The sequence below is a fragment of the Hemicordylus capensis genome, chromosome 13 (assembly GCF_027244095.1).
Source record: "Hemicordylus capensis ecotype Gifberg chromosome 13, rHemCap1.1.pri, whole genome shotgun sequence".
Lineage (NCBI taxonomy): Eukaryota > Metazoa > Chordata > Lepidosauria > Squamata > Cordylidae > Hemicordylus > Hemicordylus capensis.
The window spans coordinates 17,122,324-17,137,119 of record NC_069669.1 but is presented as its reverse complement, the minus strand read 5'-3'; the positions used below and the strand labels follow the sequence as shown (position 1 = coordinate 17,137,119).

The window sequence follows — 14,796 nt, the reverse complement described above, 5'->3', positions numbered from 1 at the left end:
CTTACAGTCTGGATAATGTAAGTGCTCCCCATAAGAATATCCCTGCTGGATCAGGCCCAAGGCCTATCTAGTCCAGCATCCTGTTTCACACAGTGGCCCACCAGATGCTGCTGGAAGCCACAGGCAGGAGTTGAAGGCATGCCCTCTCTCCTGCTGTGACTCCTCTGCAACTGGGACTCAGAGGCATCCTGCCTTGGAGGCTGGAGGTGGCCTATAGCCCTCCAACTAGTAGCCATTCATAGACCTCATCTCCATGAAGTTATCCAAACCCTTCTTAAAGCCATCCAGGTTGTTGGCTGTCACCACATCTTGTGGCAGAGAATTCCACAAGTGGATATTTATTTATTTATTTATTTAGTTAGTTAGGTTTATATGCCGCCCTACTCCTTTAGGACTCAGGGCGGCTTACAAGCAAACATACACAACAACTTGTACAAGCAGAAGAACCCAGCGACCCGCATGCTCACCATCATCCTTGGTCCTCTCGATGACTGGAGGGGAGCTGGGGACCCCATCCCCTATGCGTGTGAAGGCCAGCACCTGAATCTCGTACAGCATGTATTTCCGCAGGCTAGCCAGGAGGACAGAGAGGGTGTGGTTCCCTCTCACCAGCTGACTGCTCAGCTTGTTCTCCACATCCTTGGCTCTGAACAAAATCTGCAGTGGAGTGGAGGGGGGGGAGTACAATAAGAATATCTTGGAAGAGAAACAGGTCATTCTGCACCAAAGACAACATTGCATGGGGTAGCTGACTGTGCCAGCATGTAAAGCAGCATCAGATCCCCACAAAGCAAGCAGCATGTCCCTGGAGCACTCAACCAGCTTACATTTCAATTCCAAAGTTATTTATTATTTATGTATTTGAGTTCTATACCGCCCTTCCAAAAATGGACCAGGGTGCTCTACATTCAAATAAAACTAAAATCAATTAACTGTTAAAATCGAAAACTGTAGAAACAACACAAAGCCATTATTAAAACAATTAAAACCATTTTTAAAACCCTGGAAAACCAGGTCGAACATTTACAACAATTTAAAATCCCTGGAAGGCCAAGCCAGGGCAATCCTGAAGGCCAGTAATGAACTCAGATTACGGATTTCTGCTGGGAGTGCATTCCACGGCCCAGGAGTGGCTACAGAGAAGGCCCACCTCTGAGTCGCCACCAGACGTACCGGTGGTAACTGGAGACGGACCTCTCAGATGACCTTTAATGTGCGGTGGGGATCATGCAGAAGAAGGCACTCTTTAAGATAACTCAGACCTAAGCTGTTCAGGGCTTTAAAGGTAATAATCAGCACTTTATATTTTGCCCAGAAATGTATCAGCATATCGGCAGCAAATCCACCATGTCTGTCTGTCTGTCTGTCTCTCTCTCTCTCTCACACACACACACATATATACCGCCCCCATGATAGGTCATCCCCAGTAGCTGCTAACCACCAGCCATAAAAGGTTACTATATTATTTCTCAGTGCTAATAGAGGTGTGTGTGTGGGGGGGGGGTGGCATCTTTGATGTTTTCTTACAGTTCAGAGGATCAGATAAAATGTGCTCCGTTCATCCGATGCTCTTACTGTATTTTGACTCCCTTCTAAGTTTAGAAGAGAACATTACATTTTCAAACTATGATCTTCTGAGCTGCACTCAGATGGGGCCTTTTCTGTCTGCTAGTCTTCAGCGTGCAAGATCTGCTGCTGCAGTTCCAAGTGGTACAGTCCAGCAAGGACTATACCACATGATTCTTCTGATAGTATGCTTCAGATGTAGTTAACAGTGTCCCCTAAATTGGCTCGAACATATGTTATTGATATTTAATTCAACTGCCAGGATTTTCATATCCAACAAAATACACAGACAAGAATATTCAAGTAAAAAGAACATTCTTATACAGAGACACGAAAGACTCAAGAGGATTTGGAAAGTTGCGTCTACCTTTTAGTTAAACTGCCCAGAGACGTAGGTTTGGAGCAGTATACAAATACGCTGAATAAAGAAATACCTTGTAGCCAAGAATGAGTCCATTCTGCTCAGTTTCGGGCACAGCGGCCCACGTCAAGAGGATCTGTGTGGAACTCACTGCTTCGGCCAACACATTCTCAGGTGGTGCTGAAGGGACTGCAAAATGTCCAAACGGAGAGAAATTAGAAGGGCAGAAAGCCATGCATTCATTTGTATCCCTAGATCCTGCCCATCTCCAAGGTCCCAGGGGCACCTGCACATCATAAAAGCACATGCAAAAGAGGAGATCTGTGTCTGTGAGCACATACATACACACACTCTCTCTGCAAAACGTTACAGCAATATCCCTAAGACAATAATCCAACCTTACCAGGACTCTCTACAGAATGGGATTAACAAGAGCTGCCTTTAATTCCTTTGAAATGCAAAGATGGAGGGGGGATCTCAGCCAGATACCCAATCATTACCGATTTGAGGGAGGTCTGGCTCGAGGTGACGGCCCTTTACTCCTAGGCAGAGGGCCCGAGCAGAGCACTAGAGGAGAAGGTATAACAGCCTCCCTTCCATAGCTGGGCACTGGGGTGGGGCAAGCTAGCCCCAAGGCATGACTCGGTGAGCCCTCTGGTGTGGGCATCCCGTGGAATGACACAGCCCTGAGTGGGACACACCCCAAGGGCCCTGGAGGCACTTTCCAGAGCATCCTGCTGGGGGACCCGCTGCTGCTGAGATCTTCACAACTGTGAGGGAGAAAGAGAATCCCCAGTGACTGTGTTCCTTTCGAAACTCACCCTCAAGATGCATCCCCCTTGATGTCCATGGATCCAAACATTCCTCCCCCAGAAACAAAACTACTTCAGCTCCTTAAACCTCACATTCCAGAGGTGGCAGCGAGTTTGCTAGGCAACTTAACAGCTTCACTGGAGTGTGCAAATTGAATCGAATCAAATCACACTTGTGGTAGCAAGCTTGAACAGTCCCCTTTGCTAAGCAGGATCCACCCTGGTTTGCATTTGAATGGGAGACGACATACGTGAGCACTGGAGGATATTCCCTGCTGGGGATGGGGCTGCTCTGGGAAGAGCATCTGCATGTTCCAAGTCCACTCCGTGACATCTCCAGGATAGGGCTGAGAGAGACTCCTGCCTGCAACCTTGGAGAAGCTGCTGCCAGTCTGGGTAGACAATACTGAGCTAGATGGACTAATGGTCTGACTCAGGATAAGGCAGCGTCCAAATCTTTATTTTGGTCGTTGACCAGCAGAAGTTAATAGAAACAATGCACTCCAATATAACAACATAATACAGTGGTTTCCAGTAGAGATGTGCACAAAACCACCTGGCCCAGTTCGGTTTGAACGCACTGGGCCAGTTTGGTTTTGGCCCCGTTTGAACCCACCCCCCAGTCCGTTTTGGTCCAAGGGTGGTTGATGAGCCTTTTAAGAAGATGAGTCATTACCCAGCCACTCGGGGTCCCACTGCACAAGTGTGGTGGCCTCCAAAATGGCCCCCATGCCAGGGAATAGGCCCGGAAAGGGCCAGAGACACCCGAACCAGGAGAATTTTAAAGGAAGGAAGGTGAGCGGAGGAGTAATCTCCGCGGACCCCACCACCACCACCTTGGAGGAGCCCCCCAGAGGAGGTAAGTTTTAAAGAACAATTTTTAAAAACGGCTTGCCGAACCCGCAAAATGGGGGGAGTTTTCAGTTCGGGGTCGAGCGAAACCTGGGGAGGGGTTTGGCTTGACCCCGAATCTTCGGACCAAACCGGTTCAACATCGAACCCGTTTGGTTTCGAGATTGTTCGCACACTCCTAGTTTCCAGCATGTGTATGGTACCTCTCTAAACAAAACTAAAAAGGTAGGGAATTTCTTGGTCACGGACTTCACAGTGGTCCACCCAGCTCAGGATTACCACCTCTTCTGACTAACAGTGGTGCTGCACACTCCTTCCCAACCTTGTCTCCTTCTGGAGGAGATGCCAGCGACTGAAACTGCTCGCCATGGATGCCCTCCTCCGCCCCCGAGCGGTGGCCTCTCTCCAAACCAGAAGCTGATATGGCTGAAGGAGGGGAGGCCACGGCCATGCACGTCTCTGCAGCAGAGATCCATTCCTGTCCAGCGCTGGAGCAAGACTCTAGCCCAGGAACTCCTAACCTGGGGCTCTCCAGATGTTGCTGAACTACAGCTCCCACCACTCCCGGCCACAATAAATGGTAGCTGGGGTTGATGGGACGTGTAGTTCAATCATGCCTGGAGTACCACAGGCCAGGAGCCTCCCTACCTGCAGCATGACCAAATTCTTTTTTTAAGCCACCCAAACAAATATTATTATCATCTTGTTTACACAGTCAGACAGGTGTTATTGACTGGTTTGTTTTATCCAGACATCGAGTCCTTCCCAAGGACCTGGGATGGCTGAATTTTACTGTCAATATTATTATTATTATTAATTCGATTTCTATACCGCCCTTCCAAAAATGGCTCAGGGCGGTTTACACAGAGAAATAATAAATAAATAAGATGGATCCCTGTCCCCAGAGGGCTCACAATCTAAAAGAAGCATAAGATAGACACCAGCAACAGTCACTGGAGGGCTGCTGTGCTGGGGGTGGAGAGGGCCAGTTACTCTCCCCCCGCTCAACAATGAGAATCACCACGGTAAAAGGTGCCTCTTTGCCCAGTTAGCAGGGGGCATTTAAGCCCAGGCCTCAAAGTTTGGTAGGCGGACATGGCCTGAGAAAGCACATTGTTTTGGAAGAAAGCTTCAAGGAGAGCGAGTGAGGGAGAGGATGAAACCCATTCAACCCCTTTTGAGAAAAAAGGCTGTGATTTAAAGGTCATAACAGAATTACTGTCGCTAACCTTTCCTTGACAGGCAGAAATCCAACATATTCTTACTGCATTACCTCTCCAGCTACATGCCTTTAAGCCCCTTTAGGCTAGTTTAACTCCACTCCGTTAACACAATCAGGTTTAGAGGCTGCTTGAAAGGTCCTGGCAGAGAATGTTGTTTTGTTGCTTATCCCCTCTCCCATCATAATCCACACACACGCTGCTGATGTCTGAGGGGCACAATTTCACAGGATGTGCCCTGCAAACATGCAACTTTCAAGCTTTGGAAGCCACCCAAGAAAAAGGGGAATCTTCTAAGGGCCTTTTCAGAGGATGGGGGAAATGGGATGTGATTCTCCATGCTTCGTTGCACAACCACAATCTGGCCAGGGCTGTGGAGTGGGTGCAAAAGCCACACTGCTGGGGCAGGGTGGTGGTTCCTGTGCTGTGTGTGTGGAAGCAGGAGGAAGGGGGCCCGGTTCACTGCAGTGGGTCAGCTATCAGCAGGAGGGATGCAGCAAAGGAAGAGCATGGTCCCTAGATAAAGGAGAGGTAAAGTGTGCCGTGACGTCAAGTCTGTTTCGACTCTTGGTGCCCACAGAGCCCTGTGGTTGTCTTTGGTAGAATACAGGAAGGGTTTACCATTGCTTCCTCCCACAGTATGAGATGATGCCTTTCAGTATCTTCACAGGAACATAGGAAGCTGCCATATACTGAGTGAGACCATCTAGCTCAGGATTGTCTATACAGACTGGCAGCGGCTTCTCCAAGGTTGCAGGCAGGAATCTCTCTCAGCCCTATCTTGGAGATGCTGCCAGAGAAGGAACTTGGAACCTTCTGCTCTTCCCAGAGCGGCTCCATCCCCTGAGGGGAATATCTTATGGTGCTCCCGTTCAAATGCAACCAGGGCAAACCCTTCTTAGATAGGGGGACAAGTCATGCTTGCTACCACAAGCTCGGCTCTCCTCTTTTCCTATATCTCTGCTGCCCAATATAGTACCAGTGGGGATTTGAACCAGCAACCATCTGCTTCCAGCATTTCCCTGTTGTGTCACTTAAAGTGGCTTATGGTCACTCCCTAGAACCATTGTGCAAAGAGCAGATTTCTTGATGCAGCCGTTCTAGCACCCTGGTTAGCAACTATATTATTTGGTGCAGTGCTTTGAGAATGAAGTCAGGGCTGGAGGTCCAAGACACTGACTTTCAGGACTTCAACTCCCATAATCCCCAGCCCTAGTGGCTGCTGGTTGGGGATTATGGGAGTTGAAGTCCAACAGCATCTGGAGACCCAAGGTTGAGAACCCCTGCTCTAGAGCAGGGGGTGGTTCCGCCCTTGCCTGAAGGAGGCAGTCATTAGTCACCTCCTTAAAAAGCCCTCATTGGACCCAGATGACTTAAATAACTTTTGACCAGTTTCAAAACTCCCCTTCTTGGGCAAGGTGTTGGAGAGCGTGGTGGCGTCTCAGCTCCGGGCAGCCCTGGATGAATCTGATTACTCAGATCCTTTCCAGTCTGGCGTCCGACCTGGATATGGGACTGAAACTGCATTGGTCACCCTGGTGGATGACCTACGGCAGGAGACAGACAGAAGGAGTGTGACTCTGTTGATCCTCCTGGACCCCTTGGCTGCTCTCGATACCATAGACCATGGTATCCTTCTGGGACGTATCTCTGGGTTGGGACTTGGGGGCACGGTTATATGGTGGCTCCGCTCCTATCTGGAGGGTCAGTACTTGGGGGTACTTGGGACTTGGGGGCACAGTTATATGGTGGCTCCGCTCCTATCTGGAGGGTCGTACTCAGAAGATGGTGCTGGGGGGTGCCTGCTCCACCCCTTGGCCTATGCGGTGCCACAAGGATCTATTAAACAAGCTGAATCGTAATCCAGATAAGATGGAAATGCTCTGGGTTGGTAGAACTGACCATCCAAGTCATGAGGTAAATCTGATCTTGGACGGGGTCACGCTCGCTCTGAAAGACAAAGTCCTCAGCTTGGGGGTGCTTCTGGACCCAGTGCTGCCCTTGGAGGCACAGGTGGCAGCGGTGTGCAGAAGCGCCTTTTACCAACTACGGCTGTTACGGCAGCGGCGACCCTACTTGGAGAAGTCACACCTGACCTCAGTCACTCATGCACTGGTAACATCCAGATTGGATTACTGCAATGCGGTCTATGTGGGGGTGCCCTTGAAGTCTGTTCGGAAGCTTCAGCTGGTTCAAAATGCTGCTGCAAGGATGCTCGAGGGTGCAAGTCGCTTCATGAGTATTACACCCATCCTGTGCCAGTTTCATTGGTTACTGGTCCGCTTCCGGGCTAGATTCAAGGTGCTGATATTGACCTTTAAAGCTCTACATGGCTTGGGCCCGGGGTACCTGTCGGACCGCATTCGCCCATATGAATCTGCCAGGGCCCTCCGCTCATCGTCTCAGGCCCTGCTCATGGCCCTGCCACTAACAGTGGGGACTAGAGACAGGGCCTTCTCAGTTGTGGCCCCTTGGTTTTGTAACACCTTCCCTGAAGAGCTTCACCATGCTTCCTCCCTCAGTGTTTTTTTTTTTTAAATCTTAAAATGCACCTTTTAAAGGAGGCTTTTTAATGCTCCATTTTTTGTTATATTTGGTAGGTTCTTTAGCTTTTTATAATTTTCAGTTTTTAGCTCTTAAAATAACCTTTAATTTGAACCTAATAATGATTGTGGTTTTTAATCTGACAACCTTTTTGTTTAATTTAGTTAATTCTATTACTTTTATTGTATCTTGTATCTATCTTATTGTTGTGAGCCATCCCGTGCAGTAGTGCACTGAAGGGGCGGGGTATAAATATAATAAATAAATAAATAAATAAATAAATAAATGTGCAGTTGCTGCAGGAGATATGAATGCCCCTCCCCTGGCTAGTGGTTTTGTTGCAGTGAATTAATTTTCCCCTGCAGAAACAACATTTGGTAGAGTTGAGTCAAAATGTGTCTGTTTGCAGGCTGAAAAGTCAGGGAGCTGCAAATCAAGCTGAAGTATGAAGCAAATGTGGCTGCCCCATGTTTTTACCCACAAGGTGCAAGACTGAGCCCAGTAAGCATTGCCCTCATTCTGATTAGGCTTTATGATGACACCAGATGATAATGCCTAAAGCCTAATCAGAGTGAGGGCAGTGCTTTCTGACCTAACTCTGGAGTTCTGTGGGTAACAGAAAATGGCACCCAGCAGGAGTTGAGAGTGCAGTTGCTACTATCACCAGGACCAAGAAATGGGTGGCATTTTAAAAAGTGAGAAAGGGCATTTTTGAGCATTAAAAAAGTACATCTTGCTCAGCTCTAATATATTGTTGTCGGGAAAACATGGGTCTAGTTCACACAATCATTCCAATCTAGGTTTAATGTGGGTTACCAAAATTAGCACAATTGTGTGAACCCACACCAAGGCAGGAATCTCAGACCCATCTTGGCATGCGTTCACACAATCACTTTAATGTTAGTAACCCACATTAAACCTAGATGCGAATGATTGTGTGAACCAGGCCATGGAATCCCCAGCACTATGTTGATACATCCAGGGGCCATTCACACGATTATCAAAAGTCGGACTAGGAGAGCCTACCCCGATTTTTGCTATACGTGAGAACCACTGGGCTCAGCTACGAGCCCAGTGGTTCCAGAGCGGGTAACCTGCTCGGGAACCCCTGGTAAAAAACCAGGTTTGTGCAGCGAGTGCTCCACAAACCTGGTTTTTAGAATCGTGACTAGCTGCGGTGCGGCTTCGCGCTGTGCCTGCTCATGAGTAGACCACTGGCTGGGAGGCTTAAAAGCAGATCGTGAGACCCGGCTCTCAGTTTTACTGGCAAGAGCAACAAAAGCACCAGCAGGATCCATTGCAGAGGAACCTTGAGAGGAGACCGAAGAGAGGCAAAGGTTGTGGCTACATGGCCCGGAAGTTGTGGGACTGCAGAACACAGCCCAGGTCCTCCATATCCTTTAACCCAGCACTGAACCTACAACTGTTTCTGCACATTCACACATGCACCCTCACAGAAAGAAAGAACCCCTGCGCCTGCATCTCTGTGAGCTTCAAGTCATCTAATAAGCTCAACTTGACAGCAATTTCTCTGTTCCCATTTAGCTCGGGAACGAGAAACAGAGGGCCGATGCTCCTGCTGGTCCCTCCTCCACGCCTCCCTCTGCTGGACTTTTTCTTCCATCTTCTCCTAGATTTATCCCCCACAAGGATATAATTATGTTAAAGGAATATAGATTGCCGGGAGCCATGAATGTCTTTGGATGGCTGCCAGGCCTTTATCCGTGGATCTTCACAAAGAGCGCCTCCCACATGAATCACTTCTCTTAGAGAGACAGTGTGCAGAAAGGGGAGTGCCCGATTTCGACTTATGGGGTGGGGGGGGGAGAGCCCTTTCCCAGCCAGGCTTATTAATACACTGCATGGGCTTGTTTGAGTCTACCTTCCAAACCCTAAAATGTCTTTTATTTTTTATGATCAGGTGTTTCCCTCCCCTTATTTGGCTCAGCTATCAGACAATCTTCTCCCACTCCAGATAGTTCAAAGGAGGACAAGATAGTAGCTGCCTTAATATGTTTTTTTTAAAAAGAGGTGTACAGTGGAGGGTTCCTGCTGGGGGGGCGGCAAAGCCTAGCAACAACGAGAAGGAGGCTTTCACACCAGAGACTGACCAAGGCCAACTTCAGTGGTGGATTAACTGAGGGGCAGAGTAGGCATTTGCCTATGGCCCCCAAATTTGAGGAGCAGCAAATTTTGCCCCTCAAATTTTGCCGCCCCTCTTTGTGGGCAGCGGCAGCTGTAGCAAGGGTGGAGTGGGCAAGGAGAAAGTCCCCCCCTTTAACCTTATTACAAAAAAAGGGAGCAAACCCTTTTTGTTTAAGGTAAAAGGGCGGCAAAAAGCTTAATACGCCCCTGGCCAACTTGGGAGCCTAGTATTACCCAGAGTTTGCCGGAAAGAGCTGGCTGCTATACTCTCTGCATCCGCCAAGGATTTCACTACAAGACTGACTGCTTACTTCTGAGAAGGCTCCACACTTTCGCTGCCAGTCACCTCACTGGGAGCAAAACAGACATTTCTGGTCGGCCACGACAACAAATATTTATATACCACTTATATACCAACGTTCCCCAAGCGGTTTACATAGAAAGAAACAGACAAATAAGATGGCTCCCTGTCCCCAAAGGGCTCACAATCTAAAAAAGAAACATAAGACAGACACCAGCGATAGCCACTGGAGGAATGTTTCTCTTTATTTGGCAGGGGGAGAGCAACTGGCCCTATCCAGCCACAGCCCAGCAGCCACTGGAGGGGTGCTGTGCAGGGGATGGATATAGGCCCAGTAGCTCTGCCCCTGCTAAATAAAGAGAATCACCACTTTTAAAAGGTGTTTCTTTGCACCTTTTTCAGGTGCTTTCCTGTTTTCCCTGATGAAAACACTATTGTAATGCTGCCTAATTCAACGCCAGTCCCAAATAATAGTTTCAGGGACAGCGTCCTGCTATCTGATCTTCCTCATCTCCCAGTTGCTTTGAAAGGTCAGCAGGAGATGGGAACTCAGTTCTGCAAATGAGCACCTTTAAGTGACCTGGGCCAGAGTTGCAATGCAAGGCTTAGAGAATCCAAACAAGTACAAAACGCTTCTTTCCAAACACTCATTTTAGTTAAATGTCAAAAGCCCAAAGTCTATTGGTGGTAAGAGGTTTTAAGCCTCCCCTTGCTTATAAAAGCGATTACATGTAGGAAACCCAAATTCCCTGTTGCTGGAAACTGGAATATGATGGAGCCATTCTAGAGTCACATTATGTTAAGTTTGTCAAAGCTAATGGCAGGATCAACAAAAGTTCTAGTTTTGCTCCAGTAGGCACATCTGCCCCAGAGCGGCTTAAACTGGTTTAATAGTCATTCCCTCTCTGCAGGGAAACCTGGGGATTGTCGTTATGTGAGAAGCCTGTGTTCATTTTAGAGGTGGCCTGGGTAAAGGATGCAAGGCACACATGGGAAGTGTACCTGTTTTCAGCATAACCTGTGAATAACTGTATAGGAGGTCCTTGATATCCACGGATTCACGTATCCGCAGTTGGGTAAAAGACACCTGACCTCAGCATACGCTGGGGGGTGGGGTGGGGGAACATGTTGACCTCATGTATCTGCAGCTTGGGGATGGCCAGAAATAACCATGGAGGTAATTTTTGACCACCATTTTGTGTTCCGGAGCCTCAAAACGGCTCCGTTAAAAAAGAAAAAAATGGCGATTTTTGGTCGATTTGGGGGCATTCCGGGGCACAGTGTGACTCAGGGGGAGCAGCATATCATGGTAGGGAGCTTCCCCCCCACATTTGCCCCCCCCCCACTTTGGCTGATTTGGGGCCATTTTCGATCATTTCTCCTGACAACTGGGAATCTAACCCCTGTGATTCCATCGCTTCCAATGACACGGCATTTGCAGTTTCCATATCTGTGGTTACAGCTGGGAATGGAACCTCTGCGAATAGTGAGGCCCTCCTGTACCTGTGTACCCATCTGTACACTTCTTCTTCTTGTTGTTGTTGTTATTATTATTACATTTATATCCCGCTCTTCCTCCAAGGAGCCCAGAGCGGTGTACTACATACTTGAGTTTCTCTTTCACAACAACCCTGTGAAGTAGGTTAGGCTGAGAAAGAAGTGTCTGGCCCTGAGTCACCCAGCTAGTTTCCTGGCTGAATGGGGATTTGAACTCGGGTCTCCCTGGTCCTAGTCCAACACTCTAACCACTACACCACGCTGGCTTGTTGTATGAGGGTTCAATAGAGGGTTCAATATAATGCCCGAATAGGGCTACTGAGTCAAATGAATTGGAGAGGAAGCATCTCAGGGGGTTGCTGGGAATGGGCAGCTCCGGCCGTAAGAGAGGAAGCAGTTCAGAAGATGCACAAGGAAGTGAGAAGGCTGGAAGGGGCTGCCAGTACATCTGTGCCAATCCACACAGATGCCGGGGCAATGAAATGAGCAGAGAGAACTCCAGTAGGATTTTGAGAAGATATAAAGAATTCCTTCCACCATGCATTTTTCCTGTGCTGGTCCAAACAATCTTTAGAGGTACTGCCACAAAACAACACCACAGAACCCACTTTCCCCCATAACAATGCTAAGAGACATGTGATATGTACCATCTCCCGATATGTATCATCACATATATGTATCATCCGATACGTATACTGATATGTATCACCTGATACCGATCTGATACATATACCGATATGTATCATCCGATAGTGATATGTATAATCATCGATAGGTATCGTCTCCCGATATGTATCAATGGGACATATACACATATCCTGGCACAAGGAAGGATTACAAGCTTTAAGGAAGGCTTCTTGAAAAACAGTGGACGCCTGCCCATTACACCTGGCCTCAGCAATGCCTTCGCACATTTCCTAAGCCCCTTCCCAAATGTCAGCCTTTGAAACTCTGAAAAGCTTGACCTTTGCCGCCAGACATGGCCATGATTATGTAATTGCTGATTTTCTCAACTAAGTGGCTACAGACACTCGCAGGCTGGAGACCAATGCCAGCCTGCAGAATACATCAGGGTGGCAGCATGGCATCTCTGAAGTGAATCATCCTGCAAAATACACTTGTATTTCAAAGAGGCACCGGCTGCGCCAAGGTGGTGCTAATGCAGTGTTTACACTTCTTAGCTCTGCCTTGGTTTGCAAGATGCAGTTTTCAAGCCCTTTCCTAAGATATACGGGGGAAATTCTCTTTTTCTAATTTAGAACAAGTGAACCATACAACATTTCAATACACACACACACACACACACACACACACACACACAAACAAATACTTAGCTGGAGTGCTCATTCAATAATTGAAAGCAATGTGTACGGCTACACATTGTTCCGTATAATATTATCAAAATGTTATTCATATTTGTATAATATTATCTGAATATAGGTGTTCTGCTATTGATGGGGCTGTAGCTCCATGATAGAGCATCCTCTTTGAATGCAGATGGTTCAATTCCTGGCAGCATCTCCAGGCAGAGCTGGGAAAGACGCCTGCCTGAAACCTTGGAGAGCTGCTGCCAGTCAGTGTAGACCAGGGATTCTCAATAGTGGGTCCCCAGATGTTATTGGACTTCAGCTCCCATAATCCCCAGCCCCAGTGGCCTTTGGTTGGGAATTATGGGAGTTGAAGTCCAAAAACATCTGGGGACCCAATGTTGAGAATCCCTGGTGTAGACAATACTGCGCTCGAAGAACCAGTGGTCTGGCTTGGTAGAAGGCAGCGACTTATGTATCTATGTAGAAGAGTCCAGAGAGATGAAAAGCGCCAACGAGCCTACCAGTGTTCTCTCTAATTGTTTTCATCTCTGTGCAGAATGAGTTTTGTTCTGGGCGGCAGGATCAAGGCAGGATGTGCGTACGTGCATTCAGAGTGGGGCCTTCCTGATTCAACCTAAGCGGGATCTAAAATGAACTGAGTGGTCATAAAAAAATCTTGTGAATGTGTGCACGTGCACAGGCCTTAGAGGGAACACTGGAGCCTCCCATCAAATTCTTTTTAAGGGATAGGGCCAGAGGCTCCGTGGTAGGGCATCAGCTTGGCATGCGGAAGGTCCTGGGGTTCAATCCTTGGCAGCATTTCCAGGTTGGGCTGGGTGCGGCTCCTGCCTGCAACCCTGGAGAAGCCGCTGCCAGTCAGTGTAGGCAATCCTGAGCTAGATGGATCATTGGTCTGATCTGGTATAAGGCAGCCTCCAGTGTACCCATGAGTAGTTAGCAAAGCTGGGTCCGGATCCTGGGAGGAGGGAGGTCCAGCAAGGGGTCCCACTGGGAGAACACGAAGGGACATACAACGCAGTGGACAGCCCATTTGAGGCTCAAGCGGCTGCTATAGCCAGCTGGAGGGATGGGCTGCAAAGAAACACTTTTCATGCCTTCTGTGCATCAGGCCTGACTGAAATGAACTGGATTCTGTTTTGGAGCCGAAAACTAGTCCATTCTATCCACAGTAGAAGAACGGACATTTACGCCTTCCTGCCCCGTTTCTTTCTCTGCCCTTTCTTTTTCTTTGACGGGCACACCTTGGCCAGCCATAGCAGCACACAGCTCCGGCTGAATCATGCCAAGCCTCCTTTAGAATGCAATACCCCCCACCCCCCAACCTCCAGATAGGAACCGCGGGCCACCTTTTGACTCGACAACCCTTTGAACGTGCACTTTTTGAAGCCCACCCTTCAAAAAGCCAGCTGACCCAGATGGACGGCTTCCTTTCGAATAAAGATCAGGGGTTGTTTTGCTTGCAAAGAATGGGAGCATTGGGAAGGATACAGTGGGGTCTCCAGGACAGCCCTGTGCCCCTGAAGTGGGGGGGAATCCTTCTAAACCCGTAATGACAGATGCTTCCCTTTCACCTTGCCACATCTTCTCCAGGAACATGGCCTAGTGATGAATGGCTTTCCCACGCAGGATATCCGCCCCGCCCCCCGCAACTGCCCCACATTGATTAACCTAAATCGATCTCCCTGGAGTTTAATCCCTGCCATGCCCTTAGTAGGTTAGGTGCATATATTAATTCCCATCTTCTTCCTTGCTAAGATTTTTAAGTACTTGAAAGCTGCCTCTCAAACGAAGAACTGTCTTTTAGTAAACAAACCAATGGCCTCATTGAGCTCCATGGTCTTGAAGGGAATTGCTGGTGGGTCTCGAATAAACTCTTGAGATTTTCAGGAAGGGGCTTCTTCAGTGTTTCAACCTCCTTTTCTTCTGTTTTTTCCTTTCTTTTTTTGCCATAGGTGAAATCAGGGATTGGACCTGGAGCCACCAGGATGCAAAACACACAGGAAGCTGCCTTTTACTGAGTCCATCTAGATCAGGATTGTCTACACTGACTGGCAGCGCCTCTCCGAGATTTCAGACAGGAGTCCTTCCCAGTCCTACCTGGAGATGCTACCACAGAGTGAACCTGGGACCTGCTTAGCAGTGTTCCCTCTAACAGTTTTATTCTGTT

The 14,796-nt window shown here is 48.2% G+C and overlaps 1 protein-coding gene across 9 annotated transcripts in view; it reads right to left on the bottom strand.

Moving 5' to 3' along the window:
* SDK1 (sidekick cell adhesion molecule 1) overlaps window positions 1–14,796 on the bottom strand; it is a 733,784-nt gene that overhangs the window by 139,043 nt on the left and 579,945 nt on the right. For all 9 annotated transcript variants that reach the window (XM_053276314.1, XM_053276315.1, XM_053276313.1 and 6 more), the window contains 2 exons: window positions 2,001–2,116; window positions 468–657 (listed from right to left, as the gene is read on the bottom strand). In XM_053276314.1, coding sequence (XP_053132289.1) covers window positions 468–657; window positions 2,001–2,116 — 306 coding nt within the window. The remainder of the gene's footprint in view (window positions 1–467; window positions 658–2,000; window positions 2,117–14,796) is intronic.